The sequence below is a fragment of the Melopsittacus undulatus genome, chromosome 7 (genome assembly GCF_012275295.1).
Source record: "Melopsittacus undulatus isolate bMelUnd1 chromosome 7, bMelUnd1.mat.Z, whole genome shotgun sequence".
In the NCBI taxonomy this organism is placed as follows: Eukaryota; Metazoa; Chordata; class Aves; order Psittaciformes; family Psittaculidae; genus Melopsittacus; species Melopsittacus undulatus.
This window is the reverse complement of record NC_047533.1, coordinates 32,876,926-32,897,783: the sequence shown is the minus strand read 5'-3', so window position 1 is coordinate 32,897,783 and position 20,858 is coordinate 32,876,926. Positions and strand designations below refer to the sequence as shown.

The following is a 20,858-nucleotide window of genomic DNA, read 5'->3' as shown; positions in this document are numbered from 1 at the left end:
TGAGGTGTTTACACTGATCTTATAGAGGCCTCTGATACTGTATTCCTAACTGAGGTGCTTCAGTTATAGCAGAAGACTTGAATGACACTTCAAAAAGGAGAGCAACTATGATATAGATACATGAAAATAAGAATGCAAAATACTACTCATTCTTGTCTAAGAAGTAGAAATATGAGTTTAAAATTAATGATAAATGAACAAATAAAAACCAGTGAACAAAGTTTAAGATAAGATTCCTACATTGCTGTTTAATCTCCCAAACATATTACTCCAATGTCAGAAGTCTATAGTTGCCACATTTCTGTAGACTTTTTAGTGCCTAGCCCTTAGATACAACACTTTATTTTCCCTGTTCAGGCAATTGCGTAAGAATTTTCTGGACTAAAAAGTAGTTGTGGAGGAGGATACATTCAGGAGAAAGAACGCCTACATACGACAGATTGTTTTATTATGAGTCTCCTATGAAGGCAAGAAGGTGTACAATTTTTAGAGACATTTTATAAATAAACTTAAATTCAATACTGAAATCCATTAATGTTTAAAATATTTTGCATTCTAGCTAAGAACAAAATTAAATAGCTAGTTTTCAGTTAAAGAGGATCTTGGTCATCCTAATAGAGACATTCTTACAAAAGTGTACCAGGCTTAACAAAACTGAAGAAACGGTATTCTAAAAGAAGAAAGTTTCAATGGCCTTTAGCAATTTCAGAAAAATATGTTTTATGTACATCAAGTAATTAGGGTCTCTTACAGAACTTGCAAATTGAAAGATGCTGCAACTTGTTACTTTTAGTGTCCTTTAATGAAGATCATTTCCCTACAACGAAAAAAGTTCTGAACAGTTTGAAACAATAAATATACAAGATTTCTACTGTGGTATTTACCTACTGCCAAAATCACTACTAACAGATTATTAGCAAAATCTTGAGAAGCAAAAATTCCTACCAAGCTTGGGTGAGCTGTAAAACTATGACATTTGTTGAACCTTTGGCTAAATAGTGCCAAAGGAAGTATAAATCAAATACTTTGCCCGAAATGTCTCTTTAACAAAATTCCTCAGAGTTTGCTGTAGATGAATTAACAAGCAGTTGGTTGCAGAGGATGTCCTCTGTAGATGGCAAGGCAATGAATTCTGACAGGTTGAATGGTGCAAAGCTAATGGGTTGAGATGTCCACTGACTGTAAAGCAGAAACTGATTAGGATTAAGATTTTAGAAAAAAAAAAAAAAACCAACAAGACTGGATCAAAATGAACAACTTATTTGATTTAGAGTTGAAATACAGGGGATCAGTTTCTTTACCAAAGATTGATGTGTTAGTCCACTTTGAGCATCTTAAGTTTTACATTGGTATCATGACATGCTACGTAATTCATAGTTGTTCTATTATTACCATTCACTCATCCTTTCCAAATATGAAGGGTCACATAGAAATTACTTCATCATCTTAATATTGTTTTTGAAATAATTTCAATTATATATAAGGAATTATGAATGCAAAATCTGTTGGAGAACTTTTTCAAAATAGAATACCTGAAATCAGATTTGAGGAGATGAAGCAAGATTAAACAATAGTAGGAGTTCTCTACCAAAGAAAGTCTCATATGAAAAACATTCAAAAACGGGGTAAATTGGATACTGAAACTGTGGAATAAAGTCACCTACAAATTAGCTTTAAAACAACAAAGACAAACCCCAGAAAATTTAGCACTGATAGCTTCTTCTGAACTCTGGATTGCAATGGAATAGAACAGCTTCGGCCTATCAGTATCCAAAGAACAGCATCACAAACTTCGATGAAAAGCAGCTGCCTCTATTAGTATGACTTTTGTGACAATTCAAACAGCTAAGGATAAGCCAAAGGGGAATGTGGTGGGTTGGAACTGATTTTGATTTTAGATAAAACCATGGATTTGACTGACTGAAACATGGACATACTGGGCATATAAATACAGGGACATAAGAAATCTTCCAGTTGCCATTGCTAAAAACATGGCTTCAAAACTTTATTTTAAATACTTTATTTAGTAAAAGAGTCAGCGACTCATTTGAGCAGAAACTGCCTTGAGCATCTGGATAGAAAATAAAATACATTTGTCTCTTCTTCTCAAGTGTAACTGGAACTGAAGCTTTTTTCCCCTTAGTTTTTTAATACATCAATCATGCTCTGCTCCTGTGGAGGTGTTGCAATAAGATGAAGACAGAACTATATGAAGTAACTGAAATATTCTTGGGAGTTGCTGCAAATTCAGTGGCAGCATTTTGTGTCTGAATATTAGAATATTATCTGCTCTCAAAAACTTTTGGATCTTAAGTCCAGTATAGATGAGGAAAAAAAGGAAAAAAAAAATGAAGTAAAAAAGTCTTTATAATGGTTTTTAGTTCCAGGCATTCCAACAGTGACATACACAGCTGACTGCAAGACCTGCAATGCTTTAAACATAAATCAGCTCTAGGGAAAAGCATTGTTAAACTGGGACATTCACATCATTGAAATGTTGGCATTGAAAGGGAACTGCACAGGAAAAGAAGCCTGTATGAAGAAACAACAACAAAACAATCAGGAGTGACCACCTCCTCCCTTCTTCACTTGTGTAAAACAGGTCTTGTGAAAAAAGAAAAAGGTACTTTGGCAGAGTCCCCTGTGAGATGAGTATTTGAAAAACAATAGAAATTAAGTTTCTAAAAAGGTCCTTAGCAAACTGCAAAGCCTTACTAACATACCCTGTTTTTGTTGAAGTAGACAGAATGGACTGTTTCCTAATCAGTCACACCCACAAACACAAAAAACACTTCCATCTCAGGGAGGGAAAATGAAGACACTCACTAACAGTCTTCAGAATTAGATCTTCAGAAAAACACAAATGCCCAAAACAGTACTAGAGATATCTGGATCACACACCCTTCAGCTGGAAAGTTTATCTCAAGAATACTCCTGTAGAACTCAACTGTTGTGCCATTCTCTCCACTCTGCAGTTGGGGTACAGAAGCTGGTACTTGCTTTCCACCTCCCAGTTCTTCTGAACTGCAGAGTCCTGGTGTGTCAGGGACTTTGATAAGGGAATGAGGAGAGTAAAAGGTAATGCATAGCATGTACATGGATAACACATGGGTAATTGCAAAGCTGAGGTTCCTGGTACACAGCTTGGTGTTTTAACTGTAGCAGTTCCTCATGAGCATGTCTTACTACGGGTGGTTCTCATCCACCCTTGACAGCTTGCAGCTTTAAACAAAGATGTCTGAAGGACTACTTGGGCAATCCCAGTGTCCTCACTGAAGTCCCTACAACAATGTAAAGCACACTAAAAAGCATGTAAGGAGCTTTAAATGGTATTATATGGAAAAGCTGGAAATACTTTTTGAAGGGAGGCCACTTAATCTACCTGATAGTATTCCAACAAGTTCTGCTTTGGCTTGAATAGACAGATGTCTTCTTGAATAAGAACATACCATAGCTTCTTATGGCTTGAAATTGAATTTAAATAGGCAAAGATCATTACAGGGGTGTAACATCAGCTGCAGCTGACTGTCACAGCCATAGGAGCTGAGAACATTAACATCAGTTAAAGATCTGTTTGTTTGATTTAAACTACATTAAGGAGAAAACTACCTGTGGTGGCACAGCTACCCTATGTTCACACAACAAACTGTGGGCGATGCCACTGCTATCAAAATCTATTTTGAAACTCTCAATTCAATGTAAAAAATCAGCATAGCTGAATTCAGTGGGCCAGATGGCTCTGGATCTTCTTAGAATCATAGAATGGCTTGGGTTGGAAAGGACGTTAAGACTACCTAGCTCTAACCTCATGCAGGCAGGGATGCCTCCCACTAGGTCAGATTGCTCAAGGCCCCATCCAGCCTGGCCTTGAACACTGCCAGGGATGGAACGTTTACCACTTCTTTGGGCAACCTGTTCCAGGGCCTCACCAGTCTCACAGTTAAGAACTTCTTTCCTATATCTAACCTGAGCTCCTGCTGTTTAAGTTTAAACCTTGTCCTTTTGCTACAGTCCCTGATGAAGAGTCCTCAGGTATCATTGTAGGCCCCCTTCAGATACTGGAAGACTGCTATGAGGTCTCCATGCAGCTTCTCCAGGCTGCAAAATTTTCTTAGCCTGCCTTCATATGTTAGATAAAATATGCCACTGAAGTGAAAAGAACAGTTTGAGATACTCAGTCCAATTGAAATTATTTTAGAAGACAAATCTATTAGAACATGTATTCTTACGTACTGAGAGCACAGAAAATCTAAACATCTGCAGCCAAAGGTATGCAGGACACAGGTGTGAATTAAACATGAAATCAGTATTGTATTGGGTACTGCTCCAGGCAGTATAAAAGATGTGACATAACAGGGATATATATTTCCCATAATACATGATATGCATAGTATATTTACATAGATATATACACTAAACAGGATTTCAGTCTGCCACATCTCTTACCCAACCGTAATATAACTTATAGCTGTGACATACATCTGGAATGAATGATCAGTGGAGAATTTCAGAATACTGCTGTAATCAGACCTCAAATAATAAATAATTACATGAACCCAATTCCTAATTATTTGACTATTCCTTTTAACAGCGACCTCTTTTTGGTGCTTTTGCAATGTTTATTACATAGAAGCTCAATCCACGACAGTGGCAGTATAGATAAGCATGAAATTGGTAAATATTATTCCTATTGCTATGTAATTTAATTTCAGTTGTCATAAACATAAGTCTCTTTCATCTTTTTCCTATGGTGTAGAAATCACTTTTTCAAATTAGTAGATAAGACTCACAGAAATGAAAACAAGAGACTGTTTCCAAATTTGTTTTCTCCTTATACTGGTCATGATAGTTTCAATATTTAAACCATTGCATAACAATAGAAGAACCACTCTAAATGCTTTTTAGAAAATCCCTGTTTAGTTTACATCTGTATTAACAAATCTCTGAGTCATGTCAGCAGCTTGATTTGTGGTTTACCCTCATGTGACCTCAGTGTTTCTATTCAGTTTCTTCAGGGACAAGATTTCTTCAGGAGTCTGTCTGGTTTGGTGTTGTTTCTATCAGAGAGAATATTTGGCTGCTAGTCCTAGGCTAGTATTATAATGTAAGAAGTGTTTTAATTCTATGATCATAATGCTTTTAAGTTAAAGTCACTTGTTACCTCTTAAAATTAACATCAATGTGATAAACAAGTGTCAAAAGAACAGAAACTTTTGAGAAAGTTTTGATGTCTGCAGTTTATATGGCAAAGACCATATAAGTAGTAGCAAGTATTGCTAACTTGTAGCGATTTCAATGCTGTGTCATGCCTCTATTTTGTGACTACTCTGTAGCTGTCCGTAGAATTGTCACACATGTATAGAGACTGTCAGCTGCTATTTCAACGTGTTTACAAGGACATACACAATTTTATTAGACGTTTAAAAATTCACAGGATAAAGGAGACCTGAATTTCTTACTGTAAATTTATTCATAGATAACCTTCAGTCTTCTGAACACGGTCATTAGACATGCTGGTTTTAGGAGAAAACAGACAAAGCTGCCTGTAAGAAGCATTGTAGGTTTTCTCAGCAAGTACAGCAAAGTGGTTTTGGCCAAACAGAGGGAATGATCACTGATTTCACACATGTACACTTCAAAACAATGCTAAGTGCATTGATGTGAGTAATTTCAGGAAGCAGAAAAAAAAACAACTCAAGCCAATATCTACTTTCAGCAGAGTCCAGTATTTTCTGTGAAGTTTCTGATTTCAACCGTATGGAAAGCTATGAATATGTGGTGGAAAAGATGACAATACTTATTTCATCTAGTAAAACAGAGATTTTAGGGCCAGCTCTGTGAGAAACATCATGAACTTTAGGAACTTGTGCAAGCAATGAGATAATATTCATGCTGGGGCATATTAGACATTATTTGAACTGCCATTTGAGTAGAAATATCCAAAAGCTGTATTTTCACTGAAACTAGGCAATAGAAGACAGAAAAGTCAATTAAACAGCATGGCTAAAAGAATTCACATAAGCTTTGTATCACTAGTGACCAATTCAATGTGATCTTCATGATATACCAAGATCAAAAGATATGTTAATGGAGATAAGAGTTTTAAATGGAATTATAAATAAATGTTGGAAATAAAGAATTCTTGAAGGGAGGGCACTTAATCCACCTGGTAGTATCCAATACCTGTAATCCAGTAACAAATGTTTGGTGACAGTTCTACTGAAAAGACTACACTTTAGTGGAACCCAGCAGACCAGATGAATTACAGTCTCATGAACTCCACTGCTGCTATTTAACTGACAGTATGCTCTTGAAAAATTCCAGAAAAAAATAAACCAAACATCTTCTAATGCTTATCTTCACTGTATCATCTCACCTAAAAACAGATGTGAAAACTTAAGCAGGAAATTGATCATGAAAGATCTAATTACACAGTTCATTCCAAGGTAATTTTTTGAAGGTGTACAGGACATATTCTCTAAATAAAACACTTGTGATCAATAGATGTTTAAAAGGAAGGATATTTGGAGAAAAAGTCAAGTGCTTTTGCTATGTCTAAATTTGCTGAATGAGGCATTTTCTGAACAAATGCATCCATCACTGAAATCTAATTTGTGCAGTGTCTGAAACTCTTTGAGGGGATAGGAGTTTTCCTGAGCATTGTACATTTGTAATGGTTCATATACTCCTTTAAAATACACATTTCAGAAAAATTGACTTTGCTCAAGAGATTCACAAATACACACAGGGAAGAATCATAACTAGTTTGAATTTGTCATGACAAAGGTTAACAGCACAGTCCTAAGGCACCCTTACAACTACAATTTGTATTAAAGATTCTAACACAACTATTAATAAATAAGAAAAGCCTATGTACTTAAATATTTAAGATAAAACAATAAAGTAGGTGGTGAAAACAGATTATTCTGGATAAGGAAGATGGATATCGCCAGAAAAAGATGAAGAGTCAGCTAAAATGGGGATACTAGAAACATGGTATTACACATTTTCTCATATTCGTTGGGGATAAATTTAGCTGTGGGACAATGGAACACTTTGACAAAAGACCTAAGAGACTAATTCATGGCATTATAAGCATCCGTGCAGTAGCTAAGAACATGATACAAACTCACAGAGAATATGAGGATGCACTGAAGAAAGCAGTGACAGAGAATAGCAAGTTGAATCAGGTAACATTGAGGACACAATGAAAGAAATCAAATGCATTAACTATATGTTCTTTCCCTGGAAAACTAATCCAATTGACAGGAAAGCTGCAATCATAATCTGGTACAAAGCTCTTACATGACACAGAAGTGCTGTGGAAGATTAAATTCCCTGCACAGCTATTCCCAATGAAGAATCCACTGACTGCCCTGCTGAGACAAAAGACTGTTCCAGAATGAAGCTGGGAAATGTACATGAGAACGTAACAAAGTATTGGAAAAAGTAAATTCATCAGCAAAACTGGGATGCTGCACACAAGCCAGTATCATTCAAACAATATAGTCCAAAAATAGCTTAGAAACTGGCCTTTTACAAGACTACAACAGTAGGTGTAATGAGAGACAGAAGTTGTAACATAAGAAAGAGATTCTCAGCTTAGAAATTACTTATCATTTCATATGCTTCAAAGAAATGTCAACAAGTATATAAATAATTGGTCAAAACACAACAGACTGTTCTAAAATCCAGATGATATTTAATTTTCTTGGGAAATTATTGGTCAGAAGCCTGGTGGCATCAAGATATCTTGAACAAAAGAGCAGTTTCTTCTGGAAAGCCTCCTTGTGATAAGTATTATGATGGGGTCTAGCACCATCCATAACCACCTCTTATGGGTGGTGCAGAGGTATCCTGGAGTAGTTGTGGTGTTCTGCATGGTGGCTTAGGAAAATTCCAAATTGGACCTAAAAACTAAGTTAAATAATTAATTTCAGGGCAAATAAGTCAGGGTACTTATCAAAATCAGGATACTTATCAAATGACACAAACTGCCAAAAAAAATCAACCCAAATGTTCCAGCCTCTTAGGGGTCCAATTTCTTTTCCAGAAGCAAGAGAAATAAGAGAAAGCAAGAAAAAGAGAGAACAGCACCATTTTGAGGCTGCTAGCTGAATGGCACCCTTTGGAATAAAATCACCTTGAATGACTGAAAGTTCGCAGTGGGGCCTTTTCTGTCCATCATGAGTACTGTAATTACTGCAGCTGTAATCACTGGGTGGGGTCTGGGGCTTTTAATCCTAAAAATGGTCTCCAGTAAGACACTCCAACCCCAAGTAAACATGTAGGTACACAGGCAAAGAGAGTAGCTTACTGCTAATAACTAACTTAACACATCTGTGAAAGGAAGGTTGCTTTTAGGATTATTGCATAATTCATGCCATAACATAGCTGACATAAATCTAACTTTTCCAGTTATATCTGCATTCCTCACTTGTCAGCTCATCTGACTCTTTTCTTACCTAAGTAGAAAGTCAAAGTTTCCGAATATAGAAGGCATAATATTATTTTAATTTACAGATAAACATTTTTCAGTCCTTTATTTCCAGTAACATTCCAGTGTACTACAAAATGTCCATTTTCTAGTGTTTCCAGAAAAAAGCATTTGGTCACATACTGTATTTTTACTTATTAGATGAACACGTAGAAATGTCCCTACAAACTAATTTCTTGAAATAATATTAATAAATGTCTTCCGAATGTGTTTTAGCTTAAATTAAACATATACTGGAACTGCCACCCAGTGCTTCTACTGGATATTCCATTTAATTCATTGGAATACATGTATAAGGGAGTAGACTAAAAAATGACACAAACAAATTAATGTTTTGGAGGTTTATTTGCAACAAGCAAGTTTCATGTTTTTGAGTAAAGTAAGCAAACATTCTCTCCAGTCATCACAAGGAATGGGCAGCAACTGAAAAGACAGAAACAAATGAAATCTCTATGATATTTTAATCTCATCAAGAAAGTTTTCTAAGTAAATATGGGAACAGGAGATACTACAAATAAGATCTCAGAAATCAATTCATTGCTTTGGTGGTAGTCTATGAAGCTGTCTGCACAAAAAAGATGCTCTCAGGCAGCTAGACTCCAGTAAGCAGTCCGGCAGCAAAGCCCTGTCACTGCAACAGCTTGAGAAAAGTAAAAAAGAAGACCCACTAGAAAAGCCTAGAATTAAGGGATGCATCACCCCTGTGAAAAATGGGATACCCTGGTACAAAACAAGCACCGACAAGAAGCAGACTGGAAATTCTGTGCCCACTATGTTACTCCAACTTACCTTATTTTTTTTTTTGCTCATATTTCTGCATTTACATGTTTGTCAGATTCCATCAAATATTCAGATCACATTTTAGATACTGATTATTGCAAGCAGCATTAATAAGGTACAAGTGCAAGCTTTGTACAACTGTATGATCTCCCCTAGATTGTCACTAAGTATGCATTAGAAATTCTTGCCAGGAATAACTTCACTCAACCTCCTTTTAAAATGCCAGTATTAATGCCCATAAGAACAGTGCAGCATTTCAGTATTCTATTATTACAGAGTGTATAAAAAAAGCTTTCACAGAATATGTAATGGATGCCATAAGGGAGAGACCCAAGTCAATAACAACTCTAAAACAAGAGCCTTTCTGACAAAACCTGACAGATCTACCTTCAATGGAAAAAAAAAGAAAAAAACAAAATCAAATCCAAACAACTTCTGCAGCAAATAATTTAACAAGGATAGTGCAAAGTTATTCTTCAGTACAGGAGTGTCCATCTTCATGCCATCTTCAGCATAACACCCAGTGCGTATGGATCATCCAAAGAAAAAGTGCAAATGTACGATGAACAGAAGCGCAACAGATTCCTAGGAACATTCAAAAATAATTGAACAAAAATGGGCATGTTAGGTAGATACAAAATACAGTTGGAGGAGTGTCTGTGAACATGTACTATGCCATAAAAACTATGAAAATCAAGGCAGGTTTCCAGCAATCAACAAATTATTCATAGTTGATAATCTTATCAAGCACTGCAGAGATTCCCAGTAGTGGGATACACTGAATGCACAAGATAGAAAGAAATCAGCATAGCTGCAAAAAAACAAGGGTTTACAAAATTGTAAAAGAAGCTGAAAAAGAAACGCCCATTATTTGCCAAAAGCTGCGTTCAAAAACTCTTGCTGCAAAAAAAAGTGCAAGAAAATCTCACTGCATTTTGAGCTCTTCATTAGGTATTTAATACATGCTAAGGCACAAACTTGGTTCTGTTTTCTTCTCCGTACTTACCAGTATACAGAGGAGATTAAAAGCTGTTTTACCCAACTTGATAAGGATTACCATATTAACTCCGTAGGCCTGGATGCTTACATACAGTATAGTAAGAATGAGCTTGGCCAGTGAAAGCTGTGTTAACTCACTGATACAAAAATCCCTGTAGGAGCTGTCTCAATAAGCATGAATTACAGAAACACTGAAACAGTTCTCATTTATACCATGAAGTAAACCCACCACCTGTGTCTAGATGGAGGAAAGACATGGAAACATTACTGTTCTTCCTTCATGTCAGACATACTGAATGTTGTTTTCTTACATATGATGTATTTCACAACAGAAAAAACAGACAATGAGGCTGTAGCAGCAAAACCCTAATTCAGAAATTTATTCTGCTTAATGAACATATTACAGAGCTATGAGTTCCTAGAAAACAGAAGAGAACAAAGATAATGGATAAAGACAAGGATAAACTGATGTGATCTGACCAGACAACTCTAGTACAAGAAACTGTCCTTGACCTAAGTAAAATAATTTCCATTTGTTAAACAAGCAAACAAAATATATAGAGGACAGCACTGCAGTACCACATGGTCTCTTGTGCTTTCTTTATTCCCAGTGGTGTTACTGAAGCATTAATTTTCAGACTTAATAGCTTGCATACATACTATACTTGAAAATCTAAGTGGCTTTCCAATGATGTCCTCACCTCAGGACATATAGATCAGGCATTTATGACCCTCATCTGTAGTCAGCTTTATTGTAAGGCTACCAGTGATCCAACAAAAATCCTGTTCTGACTCCAAAGTTATGGCAAAGACTTCTCTGCTTACTGCACATTAGGTTTAAGGTTGTCAGCAGTATAGCAGTCTTCTCACTCTTGGGTAAGCACTGCAGCCAAAAAAAAAGTGAAAGGACACAAGGACTGACCTTGGTAAGAGGTTTGCTACTGATTTCAGTAAACCCAGGATTTCACTTTTAGCGAAGGTATTTCCAGAGATGAGGCATACTCCTGGGGGTACTGCTCTTTCACAGAAGGGGAAAGTTTATTCTGTAAATAGACTAATAAAATTTGATGTCCACCTATTCTGGACTAGCAAAATGACCGTCAAGAGGTGATGTTTTTATTCTCACTCATTACAAGAACAGGGACATGCTAAGTAATGTTAAGTAACATCGGTACTAGCAAAACTGGCAATAGCAAAAGCATTTAAACTGACAGAAAATACTTTCAGTCAGTGAGAATACCCTTCCTGAGTTGGAATAAGGAGAAAAAGGTGTAACATCAAGGTGAAAGGTGATTCTGAAAGGATTTATACAAACACCTACTACACCTGGAAATTGGATTTGATGACTAAGAAGGTCCCTTTCAATCGTTTGTTCTAAGTGAGAATTAATTCAGTAACAGATATTAAGGAAAGGGTTGGAGGTGCAAGATGGCATAATAGAAATATCGGTAAGTTGCAATTATGTGAACTTGCACATTAGGTGCAGACATTATGGTACATTACAATACTCAGATTACAGAAGGCAGACCTCAGAGTTACACAGCCACAGATAATCTAAAGACATATTTTTAATGTAAATAAATATTATAATTAAAAAATAACATATTAATGCAATATAGGCATAAACTTTTAATAAAAGCAGGTGGGGGGTTATTTATAGGCCATTAATTCTTCATCTAAAATGAAACAAAAATAGAACTGAAATAACTAAGTAATTTTCAGTTATAAAAACTTCAACTCTTCATAATATGCAAGTCCCATATTTTCAACAATATACAGTCTCAAAATAAGTCTGTGGATGCTATTACTTAATTAAAAACACCCAAAGAATGCTGAAGGAGGATAAAAACTGTTCATCATGCAGTCTGGAAAACAGGAACATCAAATTAAACCCATAGCTACTACTAGAGGGAAACAAAATTCATTATTCTTCCCCAAAACACTCACAAAGATAGGTACCTGCTGAAACTTCTCTTGGTATGACTGGATAACAGTTTTCAAGGCTGATCCCTATTCATCACTTTGGCCAATGGCTATAGATTTGGCCATCTTGTCTGGCTAAATAACATAGTACTAGCAGTTGCACTATAATCACACTAGGCTAATACTGGGGTGCAGTGAAACAGACAACTAACAAAAGCAGTATTACTGACTGACCTCACACAATACCAAGCAGCAAGGGAGAGGATGACCTCTGTCAGCAAAGGGGCAGAGTACCTTTTCTTGGTAACCTATCCATTAAGACTAATTAGTCTTGCTAGCCTTGCATCTGCACTCAAAAGTCAAGGTGATGCAATATAAATACACCCTATATTTCAGCATCACACATACACATCATGTAGAATGGGGTTTCTCTAGGCCTAGATGGAAAGTTACATATCCTGCCCCACTTACACAAACATAGTTAAATATTCTGCTTAAAGATGCGGACAGAAAAATAGAATATTATTAACCTGAAATAATTCATAAACTTTTCCAGCTGATTACTATGTATTTGAATAGAGAATTCCAGCGCTTGGCCATACAGAACACAGTTTGAAATCAGTCGCTTCTATTCTCTCTTTTGTTTCAGTGAGCATGGGACCTTGGGAGTTAGCGGAGATTACAGAGTCTGAGTGAAGCACTGAAGGACTTTCTTAGAACTCTAGCAGTGGAGAGGATGAGGAGTCCTCCATGATACAGAAAATCTCCCCCAATCCTCTCTCCAAAACCCAGACAACCTAATTCAAGTCTCTAACTCAAATAAAAGACTCTATGCAATAATCAAGAGCTGAATTTTCATGATCATCCATAAGGCAATAACTACTCTTCAAAAATCCTATCTAACTGTATGACCTGATACTATATTCCATCATTTACACAATGAAAAGAATGAGCTAAGTCTTTTACTTTTGGTGCAAGGTCTTTCTTCAAGGAAGAGGTATAAGTCTGCTTCTCTTTATGGATAACAAACTTCATTAAAAAAACTATAGGACATGAAACTTTGAACACTTACTGGTCAGTTATTATAACAAAACTACATAACAACTACAGAAGTCACTATCTAAAAGCTGTAAATAGACTTAGGGATTATACTTTAGTTTCTGCTCTACTCTCTAAAAGAAATTAACAGGTATTGGCAAAGTTTTTTTGTATATTCTATCCATTCTTAAAATGAAGATAATCAGACCTTTATTCTGTCATCTAAGCTAGGAACCTTGATTATTCTGCAGAACTGTAATACTATCCATCTTTGTGACTTCAGGAGGGCTAGATTTTTGAAAAGAACTTATTTAGTAGCAGCATTTGTATTATAGTCCCAAACATAACTACACCTTGAATGCATGTTTATTTGATTATTAAATAAGCAAACATTAAAGCATTAACAAATTGTGTTGTTATCCTTAAGAATTCTTAGAAAGACTTGTCCTCCTGAAATTGGTAACTGTTTCTCATGAATGGAAAGTGTGCAATTTAAGGCAGTTGACAGATGTAAGCAGAAGAAAAACTGCCAACAGCTAGTGCTTATTGAAGTTGCAAAATGAAACTGTGATGCATAACATTGAATTGACACTGCAACATTTTCATTACTCTGGGAAAGCAAGCCTTGTTGCACAAACAGAATAGACATTGTCATATCAGCACTGGATGCCTACTGTTGGTAGCATTTCTGTGACTAAAATAGACTTGCTGATGATGTCTTATACTAGAAAGGCATGAAGAATCTATAACATGACAGAAAAGTGGATGGTGTAAAAAGAAATAGAAAAAAGAGAAGAAGCAGAAATTACTAATGAAAATATTGAAGACAGAAAAAATCTTAATGAGAAAGGGAGAACCTCTCCAAAAAAGAACAACCTAAAAAGAGACAGCAAATAGTGTAAGAGTATCAGTAACATTGTCTGCTGGCACCAGCCAACTAGAAAAAGTAGTGCCTCTAAACTTCAGAATGCAGAATCTTGCAGTAAGAATAAATAGATGAGTTTGACAGACATTAGTAAGAATACAGTATTAGTTATTTGAAATACCCATCTCTTGGTCACTGACAGCATAGTACACTTAACAGATTTCTGAAGTAAACCTTTGATTCAGTAAATTATTCAATCAAAACCAGTCTGAGGAACAGCTTTATTGAAACCATGAATTTATGTTCAGTTCTGTTCAACATTTGGCAAAGTTCAGCATCTCCACTAGACATTTTCCCTCCTCCCAAATGGCTTACCATTTTTAATATCAGAAGTTTTTCATGTCTGAAATAATGTTCATTGCCATCAACATCTCAGTTTTCATCAGAACCCTGAATCTGTGCTACAACTTAGTCTTCTACAAGTTATCTCACTTGAGTCAAATATGTGTCCGGCTACCCATTGTCTCTCAGGGCACAACAGGATGTCTGGGGAACACCTGTGACAAAAACAACAATTCCATTAGTCTGAATTCACAACAGAAGATTCATTTATTAGATAAAACAATCTTTCATAGAACACTTAACGTTATAATTTTAATACTTAAAAAAAAAACACAAAACCAAAACATCATCAAGAACAATATTTTCCTGAAAGCACTGATGAAAGCTCTAATCCATTCATCAAGATAGAGATTTTTTTATAAATTTAAAATACAGGTATAGAACTGAGAGAGGAACACTCTTCAACTGGATTCTTATACTGCTCAAACCAAAACCCAGGGCCAGTTTGAAAAGCCTCCAAAATACAATTCTTACTGATAGATCCCATCCCACAGTTCTGCAATAGGTGTACTATTAACAAATATTGGATTAAAAACAAAAGTCACATATCTGTGTTCCTTAGTTCTTCCATATGTGATCTCCCTGATCTTATAAAATTTGGTCAGAGATTACTCTTGAGTTCATTATTCTTTTGAACACTTCATAGAGCTGTCTTTACAGAACTGTCTGGACCTAATGCAGCAGAGGCAGACTTAGTATACAAAAAGGTTTTTCCCTTTTTCATTGCCATCTCATTCAGAGAAGTAGTTAACACACATAGTTAAGTTTGAGCATGTGTGCAGTGCCAGTGAAATGTAACTGTTATGTTGTTGCTCTAAGGCCTTGGGGCCTCAGCAAGGGCTGACTTCTTTGGTTTCTTCACTAGTAAGAAAAACGAGTGTTTTAGCAACAAAATGTTTGGGCCAAGGACATCCAAAATTGGGAAAAAGTACAAAACCCCAAATACAGCTAGCACAGAACAGAGATGGGCAAGAAGCTGAATGCAGACTTCTGCCCTGATGTAGTAGGTCCTAGTTACTAGCTTGCCACCAGTCTGTTTATCCCAACTCACGTCAGGTGTTAGCAAACAGGACAGGCATAGAAGAGTGAGGGTGAGACTGCTGGAGGCTCCCTTCCAGCACAGGGGTCTGTTGGAGTGGTACTCAGGACACCTTTGGGACTCAGTACGTAAAAAGCCCAGAAAAAAAGCAGTCCATCAGGCCAAGAGAACAGTTGCAAAAGGAAGAGAAAGAGCAAGAGGTGCCACAGCCCTCAATAGAGCTTTCTTCACTGACCTTAAGAATGCTCCAGTCCTACAATCACTGAGTACCCAAATTCCGCTGTCAAAGTGGCAGGCGCATGTTAACTGAGATTAGTTTACTGTTCGCAACATTAAAATGTCAGTTAACATGCACCTGTCACTTTGACAGGGGGATTTGCAACCTCACCTTGTTCTTGATGCATTGTTTTTCTTAACATGGGTAACAACAAGGCATAAGGATACTAGCAGTCACTGAATTTGTGTGTAATATCAGATAAATCACATTACATGATCTCTTCAGATTTCTGAGATTCTCCAGTGTTCATAGTTTCAAGTAAAAACTCCACTTGTTGCAAAAAGTACCAACAATCTTTAATCCAGCTTCCCCAAGAGTAGTTATTTCATCTTTACAGAGTGGAACTGTTGAATGAGCTTTTTTCTGACCAATGAATGTTAGTGACGGAAAACGAGACATATTAGAGCGACTCATGCCAAACTTCTTCTAAAGTGAACCCTTCTAATCCTTTTTAAAATTAATTATTAAAGAAAGCACATCAGTTTAAAGTTCAAGCTGCATGAATGTGTTACCAATATATGGGCATTAAAATCCTTATGCCTTGAATGTTTCCCTTGAACTTTGTTTCAAAGTTAAAAGATCACAGACATCATAAACCAAATTCAGTCTTTGTGTAAGCCAGCATAAAATTGCAGCTGTTCCCATCAGGACTGAATTGGTGTCAGGCACCTGTTAAGCCACCATGAAAATAACCCAAACCAAAACAGACCAGAACTATGAAACTTATTACAAGTCAAGTACATTAAATAAAAGAGGATCCTACCAGTTGCATCATCAGCTTCTGTGTCTAGAAGAGCATCTACTGAAGCCATGCTTGTGACTATGAAGGAGTCTGTAGTATCAGAAACTCCTCGCTTGCTGAGACAAACTTCTTTGAGATACTGACTTCTCTGCTTTGCTCAGTGTCTTTAACTAACCTCCTGACTGTCAGGAAGGTTACAACACTTGTTGAGAAGATTTCCTAGGCCTTCCTACTATTCCTCAATGCACTTTATTTAATCAAAAGTCCACAGGTTCAATTTGTAGTTATCTTCAAAAAATATTTATATAATAGAGAGTGGGACAGAGATGCAAGATGTTTCCCCCACCAAATCCACCTTTTTGGTAAACTGTTAAGTACTCCTTATTTCTGATAGTCCTCTTTTGCAAAGAATGAAGAAAGTCTTCAGTGAGATACATTTTCTTCAGGAGGTATCTTCTCTTCCTCCCTGACCTTTTTCCAGTGGAATTTTCATCCTGTGTTCTTTTTCCTCAATAAATGTGCCAGCAAAATACTTAATATAGGTTGTTGTAAATTCAGAAGGTTTTTTTCTTATTACAGTTCTGTAAAAAGCTGCAACTGTCTTTATAAATAGTAAGTTACAAATTAGTTGTATGCATAAATCAAATTTTTTTCAATGTACACTCTTCCTGTATAATCTGAGTTCGTGTAAACAAGGCTTAGTAAACTTTCTTCTTCATAATCAAAAATATTAGGCCAGGGTTTCCTAAATACTTATGCCCTGTCACAAATTTACTTGCCTGAGTGATCCCTTCTTAATTCAATAACACATTTAATAGTGGTGCTACAAAAGTTATGCCCAGACATAGGTTTTTACAGGACTCGTCAAAACCACTTTGCACATCTTTTTGTAGCTTATTAATTATGCTCTTCACAAAGTTACCTTTTATCCATGGACTACATAAAATTTACTTTGAAAAAGACTTTAAAACTTTTTCTTTTTTTTCCTAAAACAGGATACAGTCTATTTCCTATCTTGTACCAAGTATCTCCTCATTTTAAGTAAGCCTTAATTTCAGAGGGTAAACCAGTACCTAATTCATTTGCCAGTCTAAAATAATTTCTGTTCAGAAGAATGCTCTATCCTCCTAGCTGTAGGAGATAACTGTTGACAGTTTGCTGCAGTTCTTAACAGCCACTATGACAGAAAAGGTAAGAACAAGAAATTCAGTAAGAGTGAGCCAGTGAGCATGTGTCAAGATTCAAGAGGGATTATGTGAGATCTACAGCAGAGAATATGCACATGCATAGTGCCCAATGATTCCCTTATGTTTCCAGAAAACAAACCATGTTTATTTCAGACTTATTACCAGACACATCTGTATCACAAACTCCTCAGAGAAGTGCTGAAGTACATATTTAGCAATTAAGGCCTACAAGAGTATCACCCTTTCCCCCAGAGTAACCGCAGTAATATGCCTATTTCAACCCTTTCTCCCTCCATCTGAAAACCTCCAAGGGAACAAGGGTAGTCAAGTGCTGAGCTGGATTTAGGGAGTCTGATTCTCCTCTCCAGTACTTAACATTGCAGTGTGTAAGCCTGCAGCTCCAGTGAATGAAATTTCTGTCAATGAAAGGAGGGAGAGAATACAGCTTTTAGAATTGACATATGAAAGAAAAAATAGCATCTGTTAGTCTTTGTTTCTGTGTGTTGGCATGCCACTATGGCTGAATAAAACTGAAACGCATAATCCATTTGCATTACCTGACTTCTTAACCTTAGAAAGTTATGCATGCCACTGTTTGCCAGAGTCCAATACCAGCTACCTTTATTATCTTAACTTACATCAAAGCCTGAGCTCAAGTTCCTCCTCAGATGAATTTTAAACCACTAGCTAGTGAACTTAGTGGCATTGTAATGAAGAGCTTGACAGCCAGTTATGAAAAAAATAAAAGACAGCATCTCACTCATCATGGAGTGAAATTCTGCTTTCATTATGAATGCAGCTCCCCTCACATGCTCCTGTAGTTTTGTCAATGAAAGATGCACAGGCCTTTTACAGCACAGATTTGGTACACGTGCACAGCAGCTGGTCTGAGATGATAAAGCAGAATGAATCTGAAGAAGTTCCTGCCTGTCTGACCAATAATCCATGAACTAAGAGGGATTTACTCAATAGATGATCAGAGATTCTATGCTGTCAAAATTAGAGATTTCATTTTTCAAGAATGTGCCTAAATCTTTTCTGTCAGACATTTCCCCTTCCCCAAAGCCCTAGATAGCAATTGGAGGTGAGCATAGAAAATTAAATGTCTTGGGCTTTTCGGAGGACTTCTTTTTTAATGAATCCTGCAACGTCTGTAACTTCATATTTGCTTGATTTGAACCTCCAACCATAATACTGATTACTAGAGACATTTCTGTAGCTCAGAGAAAATCAGTCAGAGAAACAGCATCCAGCATGTGCAGGCATACACTGTATGCCGCAGCAGCAACCCCAGTACCGTGTCTAAATTTCATTCTTAAGTAAGGCTTATTTGTCTGGTTTGCCAGGTGGGAACTGTCGGAAGCTAAAAATAGCATCACGATTCGGTGGCGGGTGCTAAAAATACACTTACCGGCTCGATCACCGACTCGGAATGAAAGCTACATCCCTTGGCACCTGTCACAGCCCATAACCGCTAGCTGGGAATGGAGGCAAAGCGCGCCCAGCCCTGGAGTTCCGCTACCGGGCAAAGTTTCACTGGCAGACAAAGAGTCCCCAGCGCTTCACCCCACAGCCACGGTCCCCGTCCCCCACCGCCCCTTACCCGCGTTCCGTAGCTTCTTGTTGCGGTAGACGGAGATAATGACCAGGAGATTGCCCAACAGGTCCACCACGATGGTGAAGATGAGGATGGCAGCCAAGGTGGAGGTCACCCACGGCGGGCGGCGCGGGACGCCCTCGGACGGGGGGTCCCGAGTGATGACGGAGCTGTTCAGATCGCTCTCGTTCACTCTCATCCTGCTGCCGAACCACCGCCTCGCAGGGCAGGGCCGGGACAGGTCGGGGCGGGGATCCCGGCGGGGATCCCGGCCGCAGCTGCCCGCCCAACCTATGGCGAAGCGGGGCTGTCGGTAGCAGCCGCTCCCCCCTCGGCCATGGCCACAGCCGCGACTGCGCCTCGGAAGTTCTAGTTCCGCAGGGGGACACTTTTATACCCTGCCCGCGCCTCCCGCCCCGCCCGCCGCCGCCACCGCTGCCGCCAGGTGACACTGGCCCGGCACGTGCGCGGCCGGGGTTTCCAGCTGCCGCCCGGCGGCCGAGGCGCAGCGCCACAGCGCCCCTCCGTGGCGCCCGCTCGGCGCGGCGGCCCCGTTCCATTCACAGATCTGCTCTGCTTCTTCCCCCCATTCACGCTGCCGGCGCCCATTCACCGGCCGCTCCATTCAAGTCGGGGCCGCGAGAGGCATCGATGGGCTCTGCTGTCTGCGCTTATGTGGCTCAGAGCGGTCGGGGCTATTTTTAGCTCGCCCAGTTAATGCCATATCTTAATTAGGTGCGGCTGAATTCTGCACCCCCCTTTCCCCGTCTTTATTTAACATCGCACTCGCACGGGAACGTGAGCCGGGAGAAGCCCCCGCCGGGCAGCGGAGCGCGACTGCTATAAAAAGCTCCTCTCGAAGCCGTGTTCGCCGCGGGAGGGGGGCAGCTGAGGACTCGTGTCCCGGGAGCGCCACGTGCTGCCGCTGTAAGGGGGGAAAATGGGGGAACACGCCATCCCGGTACCCCCCTCCTTTTCGCCACCCCCTTGGCAGAGTGGAGGAGCCGGCCGCCTCATCTGCGAGCCCGGTGAGGTCTGGCTCCGCCGTTCACCCAAAAGCAGTTCGGAGGGAATAGGGAGCCATTGCCTGGACGTGGGGAGGGACCGGCTGAGGGAGTGGGCAGTACCCCTTCACCCCCTCGGACAGTGGGTGTTCCGGTAAAAAACACCACTTTCTTCTGACTGTTATAAGGTCACTGAATTTTCTCGCTGGTGTAGAGGTGTTCAAAAACATCTGAGCGAACTGGGTTTAGGGATTACTCTCCCATTCAGGACAGCGGGCTGCCAGCGCAGACGGCAATCCCTGCTGTAGTCAGCTACGCGCGAGGCTGTGGCAGCCACGGGCCGCCCTCCCGAAACACTGATTTGGATACTGCAGCTGGGGGTACCCGAAACCCCAGCGGCGGTGGGGGCTTGGGGCAGTCCGCAGCAGGAGCATAGGGCTCCTCCCGGGACGGCGCGGTTTCCGCGGGGGACTGCGGAACGCGGGACAGGAGAGGCTCCTGCTGCTGC

The 20,858-nt window shown here is 38.9% G+C and overlaps 1 protein-coding gene across 1 annotated transcript in view; it reads right to left on the bottom strand.

Annotated features, from left to right (window-relative positions):
- Positions 1 to 19,545, bottom strand: part of MTNR1A (melatonin receptor 1A) — a 47,585-nt gene extending 28,040 nt beyond the window's left edge. The window contains exon 1 of the mRNA XM_005149056.1: positions 19,353 to 19,545. Coding sequence (XP_005149113.1) covers positions 19,353 to 19,545 — 193 coding nt within the window. The remainder of the gene's footprint in view (positions 1 to 19,352) is intronic.
- Positions 19,546 to 20,858: the final 1,313 nt, after the last annotated feature.